This window comes from Oncorhynchus mykiss, chromosome 3 (assembly GCF_013265735.2).
Source record: "Oncorhynchus mykiss isolate Arlee chromosome 3, USDA_OmykA_1.1, whole genome shotgun sequence".
Lineage (NCBI taxonomy): Eukaryota > Metazoa > Chordata > Actinopteri > Salmoniformes > Salmonidae > Oncorhynchus > Oncorhynchus mykiss.
This window is the reverse complement of record NC_048567.1, coordinates 50,950,100-50,972,060: the sequence shown is the minus strand read 5'-3', so window position 1 is coordinate 50,972,060 and position 21,961 is coordinate 50,950,100. Positions and strand designations below refer to the sequence as shown.

General features: G+C 40.7%; 3 protein-coding genes across 3 annotated transcripts in view; 2 read left to right on the top strand and 1 right to left on the bottom strand.

The window, feature by feature from the left end:
* Nucleotides 1-11,202, top strand: part of LOC110504222 (heparan-sulfate 6-O-sulfotransferase 3-B-like) — a 98,362-nt gene extending 87,160 nt beyond the window's left edge. Inside the window, exon 2 of the mRNA XM_036974546.1 lies at nt 7,090-11,202. Within this exon, the coding sequence (XP_036830441.1) occupies nt 7,090-7,819 (730 nt within the window). The 3' untranslated portion in view covers nt 7,820-11,202. The remainder of the gene's footprint in view (nt 1-7,089) is intronic.
* A 1,413-nt stretch (nt 11,203-12,615) lies between these two features.
* LOC110520157 (2-oxoglutarate receptor 1) lies at nt 12,616-14,047 on the bottom strand. Its single transcript, XM_021597281.2, has 2 exons — nt 13,836-14,047; nt 12,616-13,727 (listed from the first exon to the last, which is right to left on the bottom strand). Exon 2 carries the CDS (start codon nt 13,696-13,698, stop codon nt 12,670-12,672), a length of 1,029 nt encoding a protein of 342 aa, XP_021452956.1. The 5' UTR covers nt 13,699-13,727; nt 13,836-14,047; the 3' UTR covers nt 12,616-12,669.
* Nucleotides 14,048-21,032: 6,985 nt separating this feature from the next.
* LOC110520155 (muscleblind-like protein 2a) overlaps nt 21,033-21,961 on the top strand; it is a 37,858-nt gene continuing 36,929 nt past the window's right edge. Inside the window, exon 1 of the mRNA XM_021597261.2 lies at nt 21,033-21,307. The gene's annotated coding sequence lies outside the window, so the exon portion shown is untranslated. The remainder of the gene's footprint in view (nt 21,308-21,961) is intronic.

Genomic DNA, 21,961 nt, shown 5'->3' with positions numbered 1-21,961 from the left:
CAGGGCACAAATAGGTGTCGAGCAAGTCTAATCAGCCGCCGAACATAAAGTTTGTCTCAGCATACACTACACATCCCCTGTCTAATTCCAGCAGACCACATCGAGCTAGCAAACAAAGCGATCAAAGCTTTTCTAAAGCGACTGTAAACCAGACATGGCACAATAGCAAGTGAGCAGATTGAGGGAGAACCTCAAGGGAAAGATATCAGAGGCAATTTCTTCAAACAACACTCCATAGTTCTCCCTGACACGAGATCAGTCAGCTTTGGTGCTGAAGTTTCTGGACAAGGTTTGCCTTACTTATTTGCAGGCACACAGTGGTAGACATTTAGTAGCAGAGTAGTTTATAGCAAAGTTCTGCACAGTTAGCAGACAGATCTGTAGTTTGGTTCTACCTGCAGGCATCTGCTACAAGTTTCTGCCCAGACTTCACAGATTCCCGTTCCAAATCCAATCCAATTTTATTGGTCACATACACGTGTTTAGCAGATGTTATTGCAGGTGTAGCGAAATGCTTGTAAAGTTGGTTGACTTGTGAAGCCAGTTCCCTCACCTCAGTGAAGACCATGTTCTTGGGCTAAATGTATACTTTCTTTTTTAGTAGCATGCAATCATGGAGGGGCTGCGGGCTGGCATCATGTCGTTGAGGTTAATTACAGGCAATTAAAAGCCAGTTGGCTGTTGGGCTGACACTGGCTTGGATGAATAGTAGTTTACCGTCTGCACAGATGGGTCCCTGTGTGGAGAGATGGGAGAGGAGGTTGAGATGGAGGAAGAAGGGGCAAGTCTCTGTCACTCTTCCTGTGGTGCTGTGCCAGTCTTTAGGAGAGGCTGATGTCCTTCATACTGCTTTTATCCAGCTTGGTTTAAGGAAGAACTCCTAAAAGAGAGAGGTACTGTGTTGGTAGGTCCTCAGCTACTGTAAAACCGCTATTGTTTGCCAGTAAATAACTCTCTATCTCTCAAATTCTCGATTGCGATAGCAGAAATTGGAGCATATTGTGCTGATAGTGATTGGAATTGAAGTTATAGTAGACAGATAAATCTGACATTTTAATCAGATATTCATCAGATTCAGTAAATATGATGTCTTCCTCATGTGCATAGTGCACAGTTTCTATAAAAGTTTAAACATCCATAAACATCCAGAGCCGCATTACTTCCTCTCAGCCTTATTGGAATTCATATGCTCTTATAGTCCTCTTCCATGTTAATGACCTGTCGTTAGTCTCCGCTCCAGTTGGGTCTTGCTGCAGCTTCTTAGAGGTAGCATTCTGGAGCTGACTGAGATGCAATATGCTTCACATCCATTATTGATCCATGATTAACTGGGGTTCAGCAGGCCTCTCAACTTAAACACTTTAAGTGGGCTGGAAATTCTTGGCACAGGATGTGTCTCTGTCTGCATCCTGGGGGCTTTATGGAACGACGCCAAATAAAAAAATGTTTTATGTCCTTTAATCATTTTCTGTTTACCCAATCACACGTAAACAAATCAACAGGGAGAAATCATCAGCATATGAACAAACTCCAATTATTATCTCTGAAGATTCAAGATAGCAACTGCCAGCTCCACTTGTGATTGCGGATAACGGCTATGTGAAGTGATTATTAAAACAGGACGATGGGCGGTAGCTCGCTGGGCCGACTCACCCCCCTGTCTAAAGTCCTTCTGTGGCGTGCAGGGCCAGTCTCCTTTCTCTCTCGATACTTTGATGCTGATGCACCGTGACACTGATGGTGCACACGGATGACCTTTGAGCGTGCTGGCGTGCTCAGGCAACACTTGCTGCATGTGTTTGTGTCCCTGATACAGGCTAATGAGGATGTGTCTGTCGGCTGTAGCCGGGGCTGGGCGATCCACTCCAGTATGAAGAGAAGAGCCAGGATACAGCTGCTGCCAGCGGGGCTCTAATCACAGCTTACTGCCTGAGACACACTGCCAATTCACCACGGGCGGGAGAGAGAGAGAGGGTGCTCTGCTCTGCTCACCACCCACTCACTACACTGCACTCTCGTGCACCCATACATACTGACGCCATGGCACATATTTACATCATATGGGGGTGATTGGAGTGTTAGGGTATACTCTCTGAAACCTTTTCCCAACAATATTTGATTTAGTGATAATCATGGTAATCATGATTGATCGTGTCATTGCTGTTAAGTAATTGATGCATAAGGAACAAACAAGTTTTGGTATTACATACATTAGTGTCATTTAATAATAATATGCTATTACTGTGAAGATGCCATGTGTTGCCTGGTGACACAGAAAAACAGACATAAATATTGCTGTTCTATGTTGCTAATATTCAGGGGGTCTTAATATATACAGTGCCTTCAGAAAGTATTCACACCCCTTGAATTTTTACACATTTTGTTATGTTACAAAGTGGCTTTAAAATGTATTTAATTTTTTTTGTTTTGTTAATGATCCACACACAATACTCTGTAATGTCAAAGTGGAAGACAAATTAAATGTTTTTTAAAAATTATTATTAAAAACTAAACACTCATATATCTTGGTTAGACAAGTATTCATAAGTGAATACATGTTAGAATCACTGTTGGCAACAATTACAGCTGTTAATGTTTTGGGGTAAGTTTCTAAGAGCTTTGCATACATGGATTGTACAATATATGCCTAATATTCTCTTTAAAATTCTTCAACTTCTGTCAAGTTGGGGATTGATCGTTGCTAGACAGCCATTTTCAAGTCTTGCCATTGATTTTTCAAGCCGATTTAAGTAAAAACTGTAACTAGGCCACTCAGGAACATTCAATGTTGTCTTGGTAAGCAACTCCAGTGTATATTTGTCCTTGTGTTTTTGGTTATTTGTCCTGCTGGAAGGTGAATTTGTCTCCCAGTGTCTGTTGGAAAGCAGACTGAACTAGTTCTCCCTCTATAATTTTGCCTGTGCTTAGCTCTATTACATTTATTTTTTATCCTATATAACTCCCTAGTCCTTGCCCAAGACAAGCATACCCATAACATGATGCAGCCACCATCATGGTTGAACATATGAAGAGTGGTACTTAGTTAAATGTTCTGATGGACTTTCCCCAAACATAACACTTTGTATTCAGGAGGTAATTACTTTACCACCTTTATTTTGCAGTTTTACTTTAGTGCCTTATTGCAAACAGGATGTATGTTCTGGAATATTTTTATTCTGTACAAGTTTCCTTCTTATCTCTTTGTCATATAGGTTAGTATTGTGTAGTAACTACAATGTTGTTGATCCATCCTCAGTTTTCTCCTATCACAGTCATTATACTTTGTAACTGTTTTAAAATCACCATGGTGAAATCCTTGAGTCGTTCCTTTCGCACCTGCAACTGAGTTCGGAAGGACACCTGTATCTTTATAGTGACTGGGTGTATTGCTACACCATCCAAAGCGTAATTGATCATTTCACCATGCTCAAATAAATATTCAGTGTCTTGCTTTTTTATTTTCACCCATCTACTAATAGGTGCCCCGTCTTTGTGAACCATAGGGAAACCTCCCTGGTCTTTGTGGTTGAATCTGTGTTTGAAATTCACTTTTCGACTGAGGGACCTTACAGATAATTGTATGTGTGGAGTACAGAGATGGGGTAGTCATTCCGAAATCATGTTAGCCACTATTATTGCACTCAGAGTGAGTCCATGCAACTTCTTATGTGACTTGTTAAGTACATTTTTAGTCCTGTACTTATGTAGGCTTGCCATAAGAAAGGGGTCGAATACTTATTGACTCAATACATTCAGCTTTTCATGTTATTCATTTGTAAAAAATAAAATAAAAAAGAAGAATAATAATGTAAAAACAAAATTCTACTTTGGCATTATGGGGTATTGTGTCTAGATCAGTGACACACAATCAGTTAAGTGTAGACCTTCAACAAAGATTTCTAGATTCTTGAATGTTACTTTGTGGTGTATCCTTTCAGACTGTGACTATGGTCATGACAGTGTCATAATCGCAGCACTCTTATTTTTCAAGTGCAGATTTTACAGAACTGACAAGGGAGAAATATAATTTGTTGTAGAATACAAGGAACAGGACATCCTCCTCAGATTACCTAAAACAATGACTACACGAGACTGTACCATTGGTTAAAAAACTGGGCCATGAGTGTGTGCATGTGTGTATACCTGCGTACGTACAACCCTGCATGTGCATACGTCTGTTTACCTGTGTGTGTGTGTGTGTGTGTGTGTGTGTGTGTGTGTGTGTGTGTGTGTGTGTGTGTGTGTGTGTGTGTGTGTGTGTGTGTGTGTGTGTGTGTGTGTGCGTGTGGAGGACCTGAAAAGCCGAGCAGCTTTGGAATCAGTGTGAAGTCTCAGCGGCACATCCCACTTTATCCGGCCAGTCTGCTCTCCCGGGTCACATCCGAATGCGGCCCCATTAAATATTCACTGGCACTCAGAGGACATCACCTTAGGGGAGGCCTGCCCAGCCAACACCTGCCCCAGCCCTTCACTGCTCTCTACCTCAGGCTGCCTTGACATACCGACCTGGAGTTTGGGAGTGTGATGTTTTTCCTTTGAAGTTGTCAGAAAGCCTTGTGTTGATAGAGCAGCTGTGGAATTTGTGTAAATAGACAGCCCTCTTTGCAATGTAAAGTGAAGAAAACATTATATCAGGTGTCTCTTCAAAAGTGTATTTATTTATTTTGACTATTTCATACATACAGTACCAGTCAAAAGTTTAGACACACCTACTCATTACCAGGTTTTTCTTTATTTTTAATATTTTATATAATGTAGAATAATAGTGAAGACATACAAAACTATGAAATAACACAAATGGAATCATGTAGTAACCAAAAAAGTGTTAAACAAATCAAAATATATTTTCTATTTGAGATTCTTAAATGTAGCCACCCTTTTCCTTGATGACAGCTTTGCACACTCTTGGCATTCTGTCAACCAGCCTCGTTAGGTAGTCACCTGGAATGCATTTCAATTAACAGGTGTGCCTTGTTAAGTTAATGCGTTTGAGCCATTCAGTTGTGTTGTGACAAGGTAGGGGTGGTATACAGAAGATAGCCCTACTTGGTAAAAGACCAAGTCCATATTACGGTGAGAACAGCTCAAATAAGCAAAGAGAAATGAAGGTCAGTCAATCTGGAAAATTTCAAGAACTTTTAAAGTTTCTTCAAGTGCAGTCACAAAAACCATCAAGCGCTGTTATGAAACTCGCTCTCATTGGGACCGCAATAGGAAAGGAAGACACAGAGTTACCTCTGCTGTAGAGGATTAGTTCATTAGAGTTACCAGCCTCAGAAATTGCAGCCCAAATAAATGCTTCACAGAGTTCAAGTAACAGACACATTTCAACATCAACTGTTCAGAGGAGACAATGTGAATTAGGCCTTCATGGTCAAATTTATGGTCAAAGGGACACCAATAATAGGAAGAGACTTGTTTAGGCCAAGAAACACGAGCAATGGACATTAGACCAGTGGAAATCTGTCCTTTGGTCTGATGAGTCCAAATTTGAGATTTTGGGTTCCAACCGCCGTGTCTTTGTGAGACGCAGAGTAGGTGAATGGATGGTTCCCACCGTGAAGCATGGAGGAGGAGGTGTGATGGTGTTAGGGTGCTTTGCTGGTGACTATGTCCATGATTTATTTAGAATTCAAGGCACACTTAACCAGCATGTCTACCACAGCAGTCTGCAGTGATACACCATCCCATCTGGTTTGAGCTTAGTGGGACTATCATTTGTTTGTTTTTTAACAGGACCATGACACAAAACACACCTCCAGGCTGTGTAAAGGCTATTTGACCAAGGAGAGTGATGGAGTGTGGCATTAGATAACCTGGTCTCCATAATCACCTGACCTCAACCCAATTGAGATGGAAAAGCAGCCCAAAAGTGCTCAGCATATGTGGGAACTCCTTGAAGACTGTTGTAAAAGCATTCCTCATGATGTTGGTTGAGAGAATGCCAAGAGTGTAAAAAGCTGTCATCAAGGCAAAGGGTGGCTACTTGTTAGAGTCTCAAATATATTTAGATATTTTTAACACTTTTTTGGTTACTACATTCCATATGTGTTATTTCATAGTTTTGATGTCTTCTCTATTATTCTACATTATATAAAATAGTAAAAATAAAGAAAAACCTGGTAATGAGTAGGTGTGTCTAAACTTTTGTATGTATGCTTTGTATGTATGTTTTGCCATTTGGAGCTCGTGTATTTAAAAAAAAAAGTTTTTACCTTTATTTAACTAGGTATCGTGGAATTGTAGTACTGTACTATATCATTTTATTATGATTCCTACTGCCTACATACATTTTTATTGAGTAGGTTGCAGAGTATGTTTCTCAACGTCATTTTGACAATGTTTTCACTCTATACTACATTGCTTACTGCTATGGATTTTTCCAGCACGTTCTCCAATTTTACTGTAGCCTGTACTGAGTTCCTCTCCTTTGAATGTCCTTAAGTTGGCACTGCAGGAAACTGATTAATTGAAAAAATGTTTTATGTTCAGTGGCTGTCCCTAGGCTTACAATGATTGAGGAGATAGTCCCTGTCTGTAGGAGAGGCAGTGATGTGTATAAAAATAATATCGTTCATTTAACAGCTCTCCTCTCCAAAGTGCTACTGGAACTTCTCCTCTAAAACGTAGAGCTTAGTTTGGTAGACAACTGATGGGTAAAGCACTTGATTAGGACTGCAAAAGACTTCTGTCAAAAACACTTCCTCCTCATTCCGATAAGCCAGAACATTGAGGAATGGATCTGATAAGTTTTATATACATCATTGGTCAACTAGGTTTTTGCTTCAGGTTATTTCTGATGACTAGACATGCTCATGATCAAATAGTACAACCTTAGGTGAGTTGTAAATCACCCATAACTCTGTTGATATTCCCCTACCATTGACACGATAAATCACTTTTGTGTTCAAGGACAATAGGGAAAAAGACCTCTGATAATCTCTCTAAAGTTTCAGTTTGGTAATTAGCGTCCAACCTTGAAGTGCGATACACAGTCACAAAAGTCACCATCTGTCAGTACAATGCTGCGTGGGCCTGTGTGATGTTGATGTGTTTGTAGCTCTCTGACTGTGTTTGTTTTGGCTGCAGGGACTTCTACTACATAACCATGCTGCGTGACCCCGTCTCCCGCTACCTGAGCGAGTGGAAGCACGTGCAGCGAGGTGCCACCTGGAAGACCTCCCTGCACATGTGTGACGGGCGCTCGCCCACACAGGACGAACTGCCCACCTGCTACAGCGGGGACGACTGGTCGGGCGTCACCCTAACCGAGTTCATGGACTGCCCGTCCAACCTGGCCAACAACCGACAGGTGCGCATGCTGGCCGACCTCAACCTGGTAGGCTGCTACAACCTGTCCTCCATGAACGAGAGCGATCGCAACCACATCCTGCTGGGCAGCGCCATGAACAACCTGAAGAACATGGCCTTCTACGGACTGACAGAGTTCCAGCGCAAGACGCAGTACCTGTTTGAGCGGACGTTCAGCCTGCGCTTCATCGCCGCCTTCACTCAGATCAACAGCACGCGCGCCGCCAACGTGGACCTGAGTGAGGCTGTGCGCCGTCGCATCGAGGAGCTCAACTATCTGGACGTGCAGCTGTACGAGTATGCCAAGGACCTGTTCCTCCAGCGCTTCCAATACACCCGCCAGCGCGAGCACCAGGCGGAGCGATTGAAGAGGCGTGAGGAGCGCCGATGGCTTCGGGAGCAGAGGGAGCAGAGCAGGGCCTCACTCCCCAGACGCCGGGGGTACGGGGGCGGAGGCGACCTGGCCACGACCACTGAAGACTACACCAGCCAGGTGGCCCGCTGGTGAGGTCTTACCCTGGCCACGCACACAGAGAGAGGTCACTGGTGATCACCTCCAGAATCATTTCACATGGTACTCTTTCTCTCTCTGCCTCTGTCAATCTCTCTCTATCGCTCTATCTTTTTCTGTCTACTATCTCTATCTTTATCTCTTTCTCAGCTTCAGTGTGATCCTAGCGCTCTGCTAAAGTTTCTTTCTGGTTATGAAACTGCCAAGTCTGTGAGTCAGTATCACAGAAGCTCTGCCTTGGAGTGCCCTTTGGTGTCTTAGATCTTCAAATGGATGGTTTAATGTATTTATTTGTAATGAATTGTTTTGCTGCTCCGTTGCTTTCCTGCCTCTTAGTCATGGTTATTTATTATCATGTAGATTATGATAACTCTTTAAAGGCAGTAAGTTAAGCTGAAAGAAGACACAATCAAAAGACGCTGCTAGCAAATACATTTTTATTGGGACTCAATGTCAAGGGGTGGATATCAATCCGTGTTTTTTTGTTGCGACTGGCAGGAATATAGTAGTTCAACAGAAAACAATATAAAAGTGCTGATTCTCGCATGTCATGTGTCCATATTATATCTGAGAGACGGTTTGAGGATGGAGAGTTACTTCCAAAAGAAATGATGAGAGCCAAAGTACACCGACTTAGAAAATATTTGTCTTTGTTTACGTAGCTACTGTTTTCTTAATGGGACCTTGCAAATGGACAACTTCTCAGAAATAAGATAATGTATTTAGTTTCATTTTATCATGGCAGTTTCAATTATATTGACATTTCCCTCACACAAATATAGTGTAGCTGTAGTCAGTCAAGATAATGTCAGATGTTTTGATTATGATGCAAAAATGTTTTCTAGGGTGCAATATTCAGTAGAGTTTGTCTACATGCAACACCTTTCAAGTTTCAACTCGGAGGAACTGCTGTTTCTGTTCATCCACTATCTGTGTGTTGGAATGTGAAGTCAATCATAAACTCACAAAGAGAGGATTACCCTGAAGAAAACCAGCCTGATTTCTATTCTGCACTGACCAGACTTACCACATTCAGCTTTCACATTACAAATGGAAAGAACTCCTCAAGGAAGATTTTTCAAAAATGTTAAGCTTGGATTGTTTAAGTAGTCTTCTCCAGAAGGTAAAGATAACCACTAGGTAAATGCTCTAGGTGAGGGCTGAGGAGCCAGGTCAGTGTGGTTGGTGTGTGGACTGACTGTCAATGAGGTGATCAGCATTCGGCCCTCGTGCTCACCCCGTCACACTCCGTGGCTTAACATGTTTGTGGAGCCCACGCCAACGGCTTTGTGGGCTGCGAGGGGGGTTCTAAATGCTACCAGAATAACAGCCTGAGATGACACGGTAGCAGAATACAGTCGTTTCCTGTAGTAGGAAGGAGATGAAATGTACCACATCTAGTTTCATGTCTGATTGTCCCCCTCAAAACACAGGTAACTTCTGAATGAACATTAAACAAACTTGAACGTATCAAACGAGATTCATCTAATTGTAACGGTTGAATGACTTGCAGATGGCTGTGATGATGATGTCATGTTAGATTAAATCATGGATTTGCTATTCTGATCTGTTGTTCTGTTGTGAACATTTCAACTCTCCAATGACAATATTTTTTTTATAAAAATATGAATTTGCTGCTGCTTTCATTTTCACATTTATCCTGTTTTTACTTGATTTTTTCAGAAGATGTAGGTCTGTCTGATCACTGAGCACAGCTTTGGTCCATTAACCTTAACCGATGAGTGGAAGTTTTTGTTGTTTAAGTTAGTTTGTATCCAGTTAGTTGATTGACTGTGATGTAATAGTAACCATTATCACAGTTTGAGTTGGTATCCCTAATCCAGATTAGGCCTGCTCTTGGACTAAAAAACCTGCTAAATGGAAAAGCTCTATTGAAAATTATTTTTCATTCAGGAATATGCAGCATCTGTTTGCAGGAAACTGTTTTTTGTTTTTGTTTTAAGTGATTGTTCAAGCTATACAATTATTGGAGTGTGTGTGCGTGCGTACCATTATTGTATATTGATCACAAGTTTGCCTGCAATTTCAGTGAGCCAACACACCATGTTTATACATTGCCCCAGCATTTTCAAACCAACATTATGGATACAATACCAAGTTTTATTTTGGGGGGAATGTGGAATGTGCTGTGAAGCAATCTCCCTGATGAAAAAAACTGCTTATATTCATGTAGTTGTTATCTGCTCAAACTTACGGTAGTGTGATGTGTATATTGACGCAACATCTGAAAAGTCTGAAATGACTATTTCAAACCTATTATCCTTATCAGGCCTCAGTGTAAATACAGCCATGAAATCAAGCCTAAAAAGAGAGTGTCACACTAGATATTGTCCTGCCATCCCCAAAGCCCTGTGACATGACATGTTGTGAAAGAGGGATTTGAATGAACTTCAACTGCCACTCAACTTAAGTGCACATCTTTGAAAAACAGGTCATCTTGCATTTATTTATTGCAAACAAGAGAGCTTGTCTGAAAGGAAAAAGGTTATAATACCATCACACGAGGGAGAACTTTCTACATGTACGTATCTGTATGTTCCTGTTCAAATTGTTGTGTATGAAAAGGACAGTCTTGATGCCATTTGATGTCTTATACTTTATCAGCAATGTTCTTGTCAGGTTCTGCAAGGCTGGGTGAATACTACTTCAGATATTAGAAAATAAATGCATTGAACAAACATGACCCTTTTCTGCCTGGAATCATTGGCATGAAGCCATAGACGTTAGGAAAGTTATCCAGCGACACTTAACCGCATTCATGAGGTCCTTGACCTTTAAAATGCAATACAAGCACTAGCTTCGTCCGTGTTAGCAAACAGCCCAGATAAACACCGTCCCAGGTCAGGTGACCAGGCGTCCAACATCTATCTTCATCGGTAGGTCATGCACTGTCGAAATTAAACTTGTTTGCGTGAATTATTAGCATTGGTTGTGTTTGCAAGATTTTGGCCTGTATTTTCTCCATCAATATTTTCATAACCGTGCATCATAACGAAGTGTGGTATAGTGGATGTGTTTCACTTCATGTGTGTGTCTGTCTCCTGAGGATTACATTTCAGTGAGATATATTATATGCATTGTAAAACACGAACATTAGGTAGAAAGGAGAGGACCATTGAGAATAACACTAGTTGTTAATGGAAATATTCAAGTTCCTTTCCTGTTGCTATAGTGAGATTATTACTAAGGGAGAAATAAGGGAACCAGGGAGAATAATTCAGAATGTTCTGGTCCAGAAATAGCAGTTTATATATACAGGTATATGCACTGTACAATCATCAGTCTCTTTCATTTGCTGTTATTCAGCAGTGACAAGGGAAGGACATATTGGTCTGCTTACAAGACACTAATTGGACTATTACCTGCCTAATACAAGCTTCTCTCTATGCAGGAAATTGCCCTGACTCTCAACATGGTGCAGTTAATAAGTTGAATGAATGAAGACTCATCTTCTTTCAAAAAGCTCATTCATTTTATTGCAAAAAAAAGTGGAACCACCAGACAGGAACCACCAGACAGACAGACAGACAGACTCTACTGTCTAGTCTACTCCCGACAGATCCCGCTTATTTCCTCCTAGCTGTGGTATGAGGAAGGAAAATGACTCATACCCACAAACAAGGAGAATAGCTTCTCAGACAGGTACCATAAAATGTACTGTATTATTTTATATGCTCCTGCTTTGTGGTACCAATCCTACTGGGTTTGTTTGAGGAAGTTCAGATGTCTGGATTATTATTGTCTACAGACAGGCACCTTTAGTGAAATGTGAAATCACTGTTGATTTTTTACTGTTGGCTGATGTGAACAAACAGTTGTCCACCTCCACAAACGGATCGTTACACTATCAGGATATAATGTCATGTAAAACCCATTGTCGTACATATATACTGTATTTCTTCCCTAAATAACTGATTATTATTATTCTATTGTGAAAGCTCTGAGCTTTTCTACTAATCGTGCCCCACTCGAGTGCCAGCCGTATGAAAGGAAAAGGTTCACATCTGTTCTAAGCAATCACCTGCAGCGAAGTCTGATATTCTTATTAAATCTATGACTCTCTAGCTAGATCATAGATGAGAGTGTTCTATCCTCAGTCCAATGTTTTGAGACAATATTTGAGTCCAATATTGTAAGTCTTCTCTGTTCTTAAATGTGATGTTCTGGTGCCTCTAGGGCCATTCAGAAAGAGGATTGAGGATCTTATTAATGATGAATGTGTTTGCATTTGATGAAGCTGTTTTTCTTTCTGCTTCCGTTTTGTATTTATATTTTGATGTGGGTTTTTTCTGTAATTTCTGTAATTCAGGGCTCATCTGTAAAAGAGACATTGGTCTCAGTATGACCCCCCTGATCAAATAAAGGTTAAATCAAATCAAATAAAGGTTAAATCAAATCAAATAAAAGTCCAATATTTACTGACAGTGATTAACACATTTCATTGTTAACATATGTTGTATGATTGTACAGCTTGTTATAATGCAATGTATTGTCAATTAAAGACTGACCCAGAAACATAGCATTTCCCTACTGAATCCAGTCTACTCAAGATAAGAGCACCCTGCTGTGATTTATCTTGCACAGCAGTTGACAGAACCAGCTTTATGGCAAAAAAACATTTCGACAATATCAGTAACGTTCAGAAACATGGTCACCCTAGAAAGACAGCACCTAATAAAGTTACTCAAAGGCGAGCAGTGCATTTGTGAGTTACTAAGTAGTAAAGAGGACATAGTTATTTTTGTCAACACCAAAAAATAGACTTCTGTGTTTTGAAATGAAGTAAATCAACCATATGTATATAAAATGTTGTGTAGTATTTTGACTCAGCTCTTTAGCACGTTAGCCTGTGACATACTGTTTCTGCCTGGTTGGCCGATCACTGCCACCATGATGGGCCTCTTGGTCTTGAGAAACTGGGGTCTCCAGCGGAAGAGGCCAAGGACCGCCTGGTGGAACCTGTCTCCAGCCAGAGTGTACAGAGCCAGGTTGAAGAAGGTGTTGAGCCCTGCCAGGGGTCTGGAGATGGTGTAGGCTGCATTGACCCCTATCAGCAGCATACAGGGCACTGGCCTTTGGGCTTCCATCTGGGTGTACACCCGCAGGGCACGGAGGATGTGGAAGGGTGTGAAGCATAGCACAAACACAACCAGGATCAGCACAGTCATCCTGCGGGCACGCACCCTGTTCGGACGGCCCTCATGTGGCCCGCCGGCCAGCTCACATGCAACACGGATGTAACTCAGGCACACCACCACTAGGGGGAGTAGGTAGCCCAGGACAGTAAGTAGCCAGCCATAGACCCACACCTCTTCTGGATCATTACTAGCAAAATCCAGGCATGACGTCATATTGTTCTCAGTCTTCTTCACAGTGATCATGTGGACCATGGGTATAATCTCCAACACAGATATGAACCACACAGCCAGGCAGGCGATCACACCCCAGCTCGTCCTCTGCACCTGGGCTGCCCTCAGTGGGTGGACCACGACCACATAGCGGAACACACTCAGGCAGGTGAGGAAGAGGATGCTGCCGTACAGGTTGAAGTGGAAGCTAAAGCGAACAATGCGACACATGGCCTCGCCCATGATCCAGTCATCGTGGATGTAGTAGTGGACCAGGAAGGGCAGACACAGAACATACAGGAGGTCTGCCAAGGCAAGGTTCACCATGATGATGCTGCTGCTCTTCCATGGGCGCAGCCTGACCACGTAGATGATGATTGAAGTGATGTTACCCACAAGCCCAACTACAAATATGATCCCATACATGATCGGAAGGTAGGATCTCTTTATGTAGTCATCCACTGGAAAACATTCAGGAGTCTTATTATCCCTGTCTTCGCTAGCCATGGTTGTGTTGTGTGAGCCAACAAAATGTCCTAAGACAAACACAAGTGGAGATTGCTCATGCTATTACAATAAAAATCATAGAAAGAAATAGAGAATCATAGAAAGAAATTGGATGAGGAAAATGCATCTGTTCTTACTATTAGCTGCAATGCTGCTCCAGTATCTGTGTGTCACTTCTGAATTTCCTGATTCTTCAGGCAGCAGTCAGTTTGAACAGCATCCCAGAGCCCTCCCCCAAAGAATGTGTAGCGCGCCCATTAGTTCTTCAGCAAGATGCATTAGGTGTCCTTGCAGCTTTAGAGGTATCAAAGATCTACTCTAACTAAGCCCACATGAATCAGTATTAGTGATTAATACAGTACAGTTGTGATTTGACACAATGGTTAGATTACTTGAGATTGGTGGGTTTAAATAGAAAGTAGAGAATTATACCATTACAACCTCATTGAGAGTGATTTTAGGTCACACATTAAACCAAATTGTGCAACATCTTACTTTGACATGTTTTATGTAAATCATTGTGATTAAATGCAGTTGTTGTTTTTAAGAATTCCCTGATCCCACATACCTGGAAGATGTGTCATCCCTGTCTGCTTGACTGAGGACACAAACAGCAGACATACCTTCACCTCTAAGTTATTGTTCAACTAAGAATGATCACATAGAATGTCCTTTCATTTCCTTATTAGACAGCCTGGTCTCATAGACTAGACATAATATTGTAAACATAAATCCGGGAGAATCAAATTAGATGGCTACTTAAGGCAATAACAATATAAGGTGGTTGGGTGGGCGTACAACGCAAATGTCTAGCAACCCCAATGGTTGGGAGAATCTCATCACGGACAACTTTTGCATTTTAGCTAATCGGCAACTTTTCAACTACTTACAACTTTTTAGCTACTTTGCAACTACTCAACATGCTAGCCAGCCCTTCCCCTAACCTTAACCTGAACCCTTTTAGCTATTCCTTCCCCTGTACAACAGTAACGTCTAGTATCCCAAAGGTTGCGAGTTCAAATCTCATTACGGACAACTTTAGCAACTTTTCAACTACTTACTACTTTTTTTAGCTACTTTACAACTACTTAGTATATTAGCTAACTCTTCCCCTAACATTAACCCTTTTAGCTAACCCTTCCCCAACCCCAGCCTTAGCCCTTTTAGTTAGCCTTAACCCTTTAACCTAACCCTAAGCCCTAGCCTAGCTAACATTAGCCAGCTAGCTAACATTAGTCACCTAGCCACCTAACTAGAATTCGTAACATATTGTAAGTTTTTCAAATTCGTAACATATAATATGAATTGTAATTTTTAACACCATACGAAACGGAATACATACCATACGAAACATATCATACTAAATGGAGTGTTCCGTATTCACATACATAATAATATGACATTTTCTGAGACCAGGTTGCAGCGACCGAATAGGCCTACCACAGAAGGGAAATACTATTTTCATGCCACTTTGATACCGAAGTGACTTAGCAAAAATGCTCTCCTAACCTGCTACACAAATCACTTTGTATCGAAGTGGCGTGAAAAGAGTGTGTACACCACAGAAAGCCAACAGTTGTCCGGTGAATCCTCCCTTGATGCAAAAGGAATAGTGATAGGACATTTCAATGCATTTGATAATAGAAAATAAAAAAAAAACATTCCATAGTGATAATGAATGATTCTTTGATGATGGTCTAGTTCATCATGTAGTCCTGAAAAACAGACAGGAGGAGCATGACATCTAGAGGACATATGAAATTGCATCTACTTGCAACATGATTGATACATTATTATGAAGATATTTTGATATTTCAAATACACTGAGCCAAAATAGATGTCATTTTATTTTGTTTTTCATTTTCAGTCAAGCTATTAAGTCATCCCAACCCATTTTTGTAAAAATGTCAGTGCCTTATGTTCTGCCAAGAATAAATAATATCGCAGAATTACATCCTCATGTGATGCATGGGTTAAATTCTAAAGTAATCGTTGACTAGATTTGCTGCAGTTTTTAAACATATAACATATAACAGTATAACAAATACAGAATTTTGTTGTCATTATTAAAGTGGTCCTTTTTTAACCACTAGATGGTGCCTAATATCAGAAACGGATTCTGAAGAGAGCAGAAAAGTAATGTAATTGTATTGTAGTTGATGGAATTAATATTATATTAAAACCTGATAGTATAATACCTATGTTTTCCTTGCATCTGAGCAGTATCAAACAGTATAAGACACTGTAGGCAATAAAGACTGGGAAGTTTATATCACAGGCAATGACTCCAGTAGGCAGATGTATGAAGTGATGTTTATGGCTGTGCTGACAGGCACCGACAAGTGTAGGAGGGACCTGGGCGCTAGACAGCCTTCCCTTTCACAGTGACCTTCTGCCCACCTTCAGATTGGCTCAGGATAAATCAGAAGGTCTGATGCAAATTGCTGGAGAGATAGTGTTGTCCTCTATTCCTATTTCTATGCGCAGTACTTCTTCCTTCATCTCTAGCAGTCTATGTATCTCACTCTTAGTCTTTCACACATTATCTCACACACAGAAAAACACACAAACACAAAGAGACACACAGGTTTGAACAGACTTCGTAGGACTTTACCATTTTATCCAGTAATCTTGTCTCAGAGTTGTATTGCTTGAATTTCTCGGATCTTATTGATTTGAACACTTCAACTGTGAACATTTTCAGCAACTGAACAAAGAAATAATGGTTAAGGTCAAAGAAATCCAGCACAGCCATGACTTCTGTTGAATAAAGAATGCCTCAAGGTTGCTGCTATACTTTGATACAAACATCTCCAGAGTGTAAGCTACTATCAAACTAGGAATGTGACAAGCATTTCGCTACATCCGCAATAACATCTGCTAAAAATGTGTATGTGACCAATACAATTTGATTTGATGATAGAAAAAGACATGACCTCAATTATCAGTCATTCAAAAAGATGGTATAATTTGTTTTTATTGTTTGAACATATAATGACAAATAATTGGTTGATTTTTCACAATGTTTTATCTTATAAATTAGCTTGAAAATGCCAACATAGCACACTAAGGAAGGATTATTCCGTTTGATGCCTCAACAAGTCCAAAGAATAACCCAAGGGTGGCTGTTTCCACTCTCATGCTTCCATATCTCAGTCTGTTTGACTGTGACATTTCTCCAGTCTAGAAGGGAGCAAGGTTGTGACCTTTCCACATACAGCTCTGATGTCTCTGCTTCATTCTTTTTGAAGGGGATAGTCAATGTGACAAGATCAAAGATTGGACCTCTCCTGTGAGTCAATATTTAATCTCACAACTGTATCAAATGAATGTGACATCTGAATCTAGAGTTTAATAAAGGTACTAGGATGGAATGAATGGAAAGTCATAGTGCTAGAGGTTTAATACATAATTTAGCCTGCTACTTTATATAGCAAATAAACATACAAACCATCACACAAAAATAAATATATTGTCTTTTGATGTTGGCTGTGACCAAATGCTGCTGTTGATCAAGTTAATTAATAAACCATCAATAAACGTTTTAATTATCACTGAAACACTGTATAGATGTTTGATCAGTCCCCTTGGTAATTCCAAGTCTCCTCCCAGACCAATTAGCAGAGAAAGAACCACATTAGCACTGTGCCTCATCCAAAACTAGAACTCTCTGCATTAGACTATGCTTCCCTATCAACTATACGTTAATAGACGCTGGAAACACTTCAGTCAGATTTCCAGATTCATTGTGAGTAAACCACTTTACAGCAGAGTAGAATTTACATGGCTGTGTCATTTGCTGCTGTATGGCCCACCTCTGCTTGCCAGCCACATGGTTGGCATGGAGGGTGCCATGTTGTGGAATGGCCAAGGTAGTGGAGCCTGGTCAGCAGGCTTCCCCCCACCACCAGTCTGGCATTCCAGTAGGGTCCTCTTTTTTTCTGATGCCTACAACAATATTCAACACATACCACTTTCAATTTAGTGGAAGGAATGTGTTTGTCTCCATAAATACCTCCATAATCCCATATCTGGCACTCAATAAATGACAGGGAAAAGAGATGGTCCATGGTTATGTGACGGAATATAGTGCTAGGTCTGTCACAAGAGATTAAATAATGACAAGGACGTCCTGTGACTTACTGACTAGAAATGGACCAGCTGTGTGTAAATGTCCTAACAAGCCAGAGTCCCACTAAATCCTCACAATATTCCTCAGATCATTTTTAGAAATGTCCCACATATACAGTGCCTTGCGAAAGTATTCGGCCCCCTTGAACTTTGCGACCTTTTGCCACATTTCAGGCTTCAAACATAAAGATATAAAACTGTATTTTTTTGTGAAGAATCAACAACAAGTGGGACACAATCATGAAGTGGAACGACATTTATTGGATATTTCAAACTTTTTTAACAAATCAAAAAATGAAAATTGGGCGTGCAAAATTATTCAGCCCCTTTACTTTCAGTGCAGCAAACTCTCTCCAGAAGTTCAGTGAGGATCTCTGAATGATCCAATGTTGACCTAAATGACTAATGATGATAAATACAATCCACCTGTGTGTAATCAAGTCTCCGTATAAATGCACCTGCACTGTGATAGTCTCAGAGGTCTGTTAAAAGCGCAGAGAGCATCATGAAGAACAAGGAACACACCAGGCAGGTCCGAGATACTGTTGTGAAGAAGTTTAAAGCCGGATTTGGATACAAAAAGATTTCCCAAGCTTTAAACATCCCAAGGAGCACTGTGCAAGCGATAATATTGAAATGGAAGGAGTATCAGACCACTGCAAATCTACCAAGACCTGGCCGTCCCTCTAAACTTTCAGCTCATACAAGGAGAAGACTGATCAGAGATGCAGCCAAGAGGCCCATGATCACTCTGGATGAACTGCAGAGATCTACAGCTGAGGTGGGAGACTCTGTCCATAGGACAACAATCAGTCGTATATTGCACAAATCTGGCCTTTATGGAAGAGTGGCAAGAAGAAAGCCATTTCTTAAAGATATCCATAAAAAGTGTTGTTTAAAGTTTGCCACAAGCCACCTGGGAGACACACCAAACATGTGGAAGAAGGTGCTCTGGTCAGATGAAACCAAAATTGAACTTTTTGGCAACAATGCAAAACGTTATGTTTGGCGTAAAAGCAACACAGCTGAACACACCATCCCCACTGTCAAACATGGTGGTGGCAGCATCATGGTTTGGGCCTGCTTTTCTTCAGCAGGGACAGGGAAGATGGTTAAAATTGATGGGAAGATGGATGGAGCCAAATACAGGACCATTCTGGAAGAAAACCTGATGGAGTCTGCAAAAGACCTGAGACTGGGACGGAGATTTGTCTTCCAACAAGACAATGATCCAAAACATAAAGCAAAATCTACAATGGAATGGTTCAAAAATAAACATATCCAGGTGTTAGAATGGCCAAGTCAAAGTCCAGACCTGAATCCAATCGAGAATCTGTGGAAAGAACTGAAAACTGCTGTTCACAAATGCTCTCCATCCAACCTCACTGAGCTCGAGCTGTATTGCAAGGAGGAATGGGAAAAAATGTCAGTCTCTCGACGTGCAAAACTGATAGAGACATACCCCAAGCAACTTACAGCTGTAATCGCAGCAAAAGGTGGCGCTACAAAGTATTAACTTAAGGGGGCTGAATCATTTTGCACGCCCAATTTTTCAGTTTTTGATTTGTTAAAAAAGTTTGAAATATCCAATAAATGTCGTTCCACTTCATGATTGTGTCCCACTTGTTGTTGATTCTACACAAAAAAATACAGTTTTATATCTTTAGGTTTGAAGCCTGAAATGTGGCAAAAGGTCGCAAAGTTCAAGGGGGCCGAATACTTTCGCAAGGCACTGTATGTGGTGTTCTGCCTTGTAGATTTCCATAAATTCATAGGTTGGCTAATTCGATACCTCATTAGTGTGTGATATCCTCAAGAACAATGTTAGGATTGATACATTATGTCCAGCTGCTGATGTGTGTCCTGCATGCATGTGTAACAGAATGGCCACACAGTGGCTATGCATGCATGTCACAGGAAAAGTACAGGGTTGATAGATTTCAATGGCCACTTATCCAAGGTTAACAAGTTTACAATGCATACTAAACCCTTTCCTATAGCCAATCTACCAGATAATTTCATTACTCAATTTGCCTGACTGATAATCTATTACACATCCTCTCTGAAACCTATTTCGGCATAGGCCTAGCCATTTGTCTTTTTATAATCTGTCAATTATAATCTTGTGAGGGTTATGATGTACTAATAAATGATGGCATTAATGAAAATGAATTATAATGTCACATAATGTGTGTGTCTGTTTGTAAATCATTTATATGAATAATTATGATCCGTTTCAGTAGGCTAGATGTGGATAATGAACCTTCAGGTCTAATTGTATTTTTTTGGGTATTGTTGTAAGTAAGCATTTCACTGTAAGGTCTACCTGTTGCATTTGATTTGATAAACATATAGAGGCATCGACACAACATCCCATCAATCAACAAGGTGCAGCCTTTATCTTATCCACATGGTTTGGCTCTGGTTTTCTATGGCCTGCTGTAGATCTACTCTGTGATGACCTTGAGTGTTATGCTGGGTCAGGAGGACGCTTGACTTGCTCTTTATTACCCTATGGCCCAGGCAGACTATGAGTGAAAAAAGAGCATCCTTGTGAAGAAAAGGTTTAGATTTCAACTACAACATGTACATTCAGATCTAATCAGTGTGAAAATATTATTGAAAGGTCAAAAGTCCTATCTTCTTGTGGCATGGATTTCTCTATTCTGATTTATTCACCTACGAATTTCACGCAATAAATCCGTTTTGATGCTTTTGAAACATCCCATAGTACAAGGTCTATTTTTTATGTTTAATCTCTAGTGATGAATACTATGACTAACAGATGAATAACAAGAAAGGAAGTGTTTTACATCCCAGAAAACGGGGAAGAACGCAGGCTTGATTTTTTGGGGTGAGAAATCCTTGTATTAAAACCCTGTAATAAACTAAAAATCCCGGTAATTTTCCTCACGGTTCCATTGCTGTTCCCTTGGTAACAAGCAAACCCTTGCCCTTCTGGAGCCTCCTGACATTCGCTTGGAACGTACCAAGCTGCTTTGGGGAGATCTGTAGATTTCCATTTCACTAATACGTTTTTTTTAACCAAAAATTTGTTATTTTAAAAACAAATAATAACGTGCCTTATCTTTTAATCGTCAACGTATATTTATATTCCAACGAATCTTCTAGATGTTCCAATTTTCGTACGCACATTGGCATAGAGTGGCATTACGTTACCCCTTCAAATAAATCAAACTGGCAGTCGTAGAGCGAGCTGTCAAATGCTTGTTGCTTGTTGTGTCAAATCCGTGCTAGCTACAAAGTAACGAAGATAAATCAAACACCCAGTTACTTTCTTCTGAAAGTGGTTATAGCTCATCTATAGCTAGGTAATACGACAATAATTAAATCGACCGTTGAAGGTTGAACAGCACCTGTCCTCTCCACATTTGGTTTTTCTCTGTTCCATGGTGCTTTCTACCCTGGCTGCGTGACTGGTGGCTTGCGCTGGGGAACGAGTCGTCCTGATGATGAGGTAAGCAGGTAGAAATGCTAGCTTCAGCTTGTCAGTGTCCTAGCTAGCTCGCTATGTACCCAAATATGATGTGTCATGTATTGCAGGTTAGGAAAAGTACCTAATAATAAAGTGTTATCCCGAATACTTAAATGGGAGTGCATGCAGTCAGAAACTAGCATATTATGTTTGTCATCAGAGAGGAAGAGGCGAAGCGAGGCTTTACTCCACCCCAAAATGTATCCACGAAGACAAGACCATGAAGTAAGAAATTTAGGTACCGGTGGTCAATGAGAGTGTCGAATTCGGTCAACAACAAAACATGAGTGCTTAATTTGCTACGTCGGTTTTATTTGATCGAATATACGTTTCTTAATGGTTAGGTTGTTACGAATGCAGTGTTATAAAAGTGGACGCACGTGGCATTTCGTCAAGTTAAAAAATGACTTTATTTTGGAGTTGTGCCTGTTGTTCACACGCGTATCTGCCCTCATTGGCTAGAATGGTCCTATATGACATCGCCTCCCGCCTGCATTCCATCTTTGACGTATTTTCATTGTTAGACCGGTCACTCGATTATCTTGTACATATAATATAAAATCTTTGTTTTCGTATTAGCGTGTGCTAGCTATCAAAGTTCCAGATGCAGTAGCTAGCTAGCTAGCTGTGATGGTG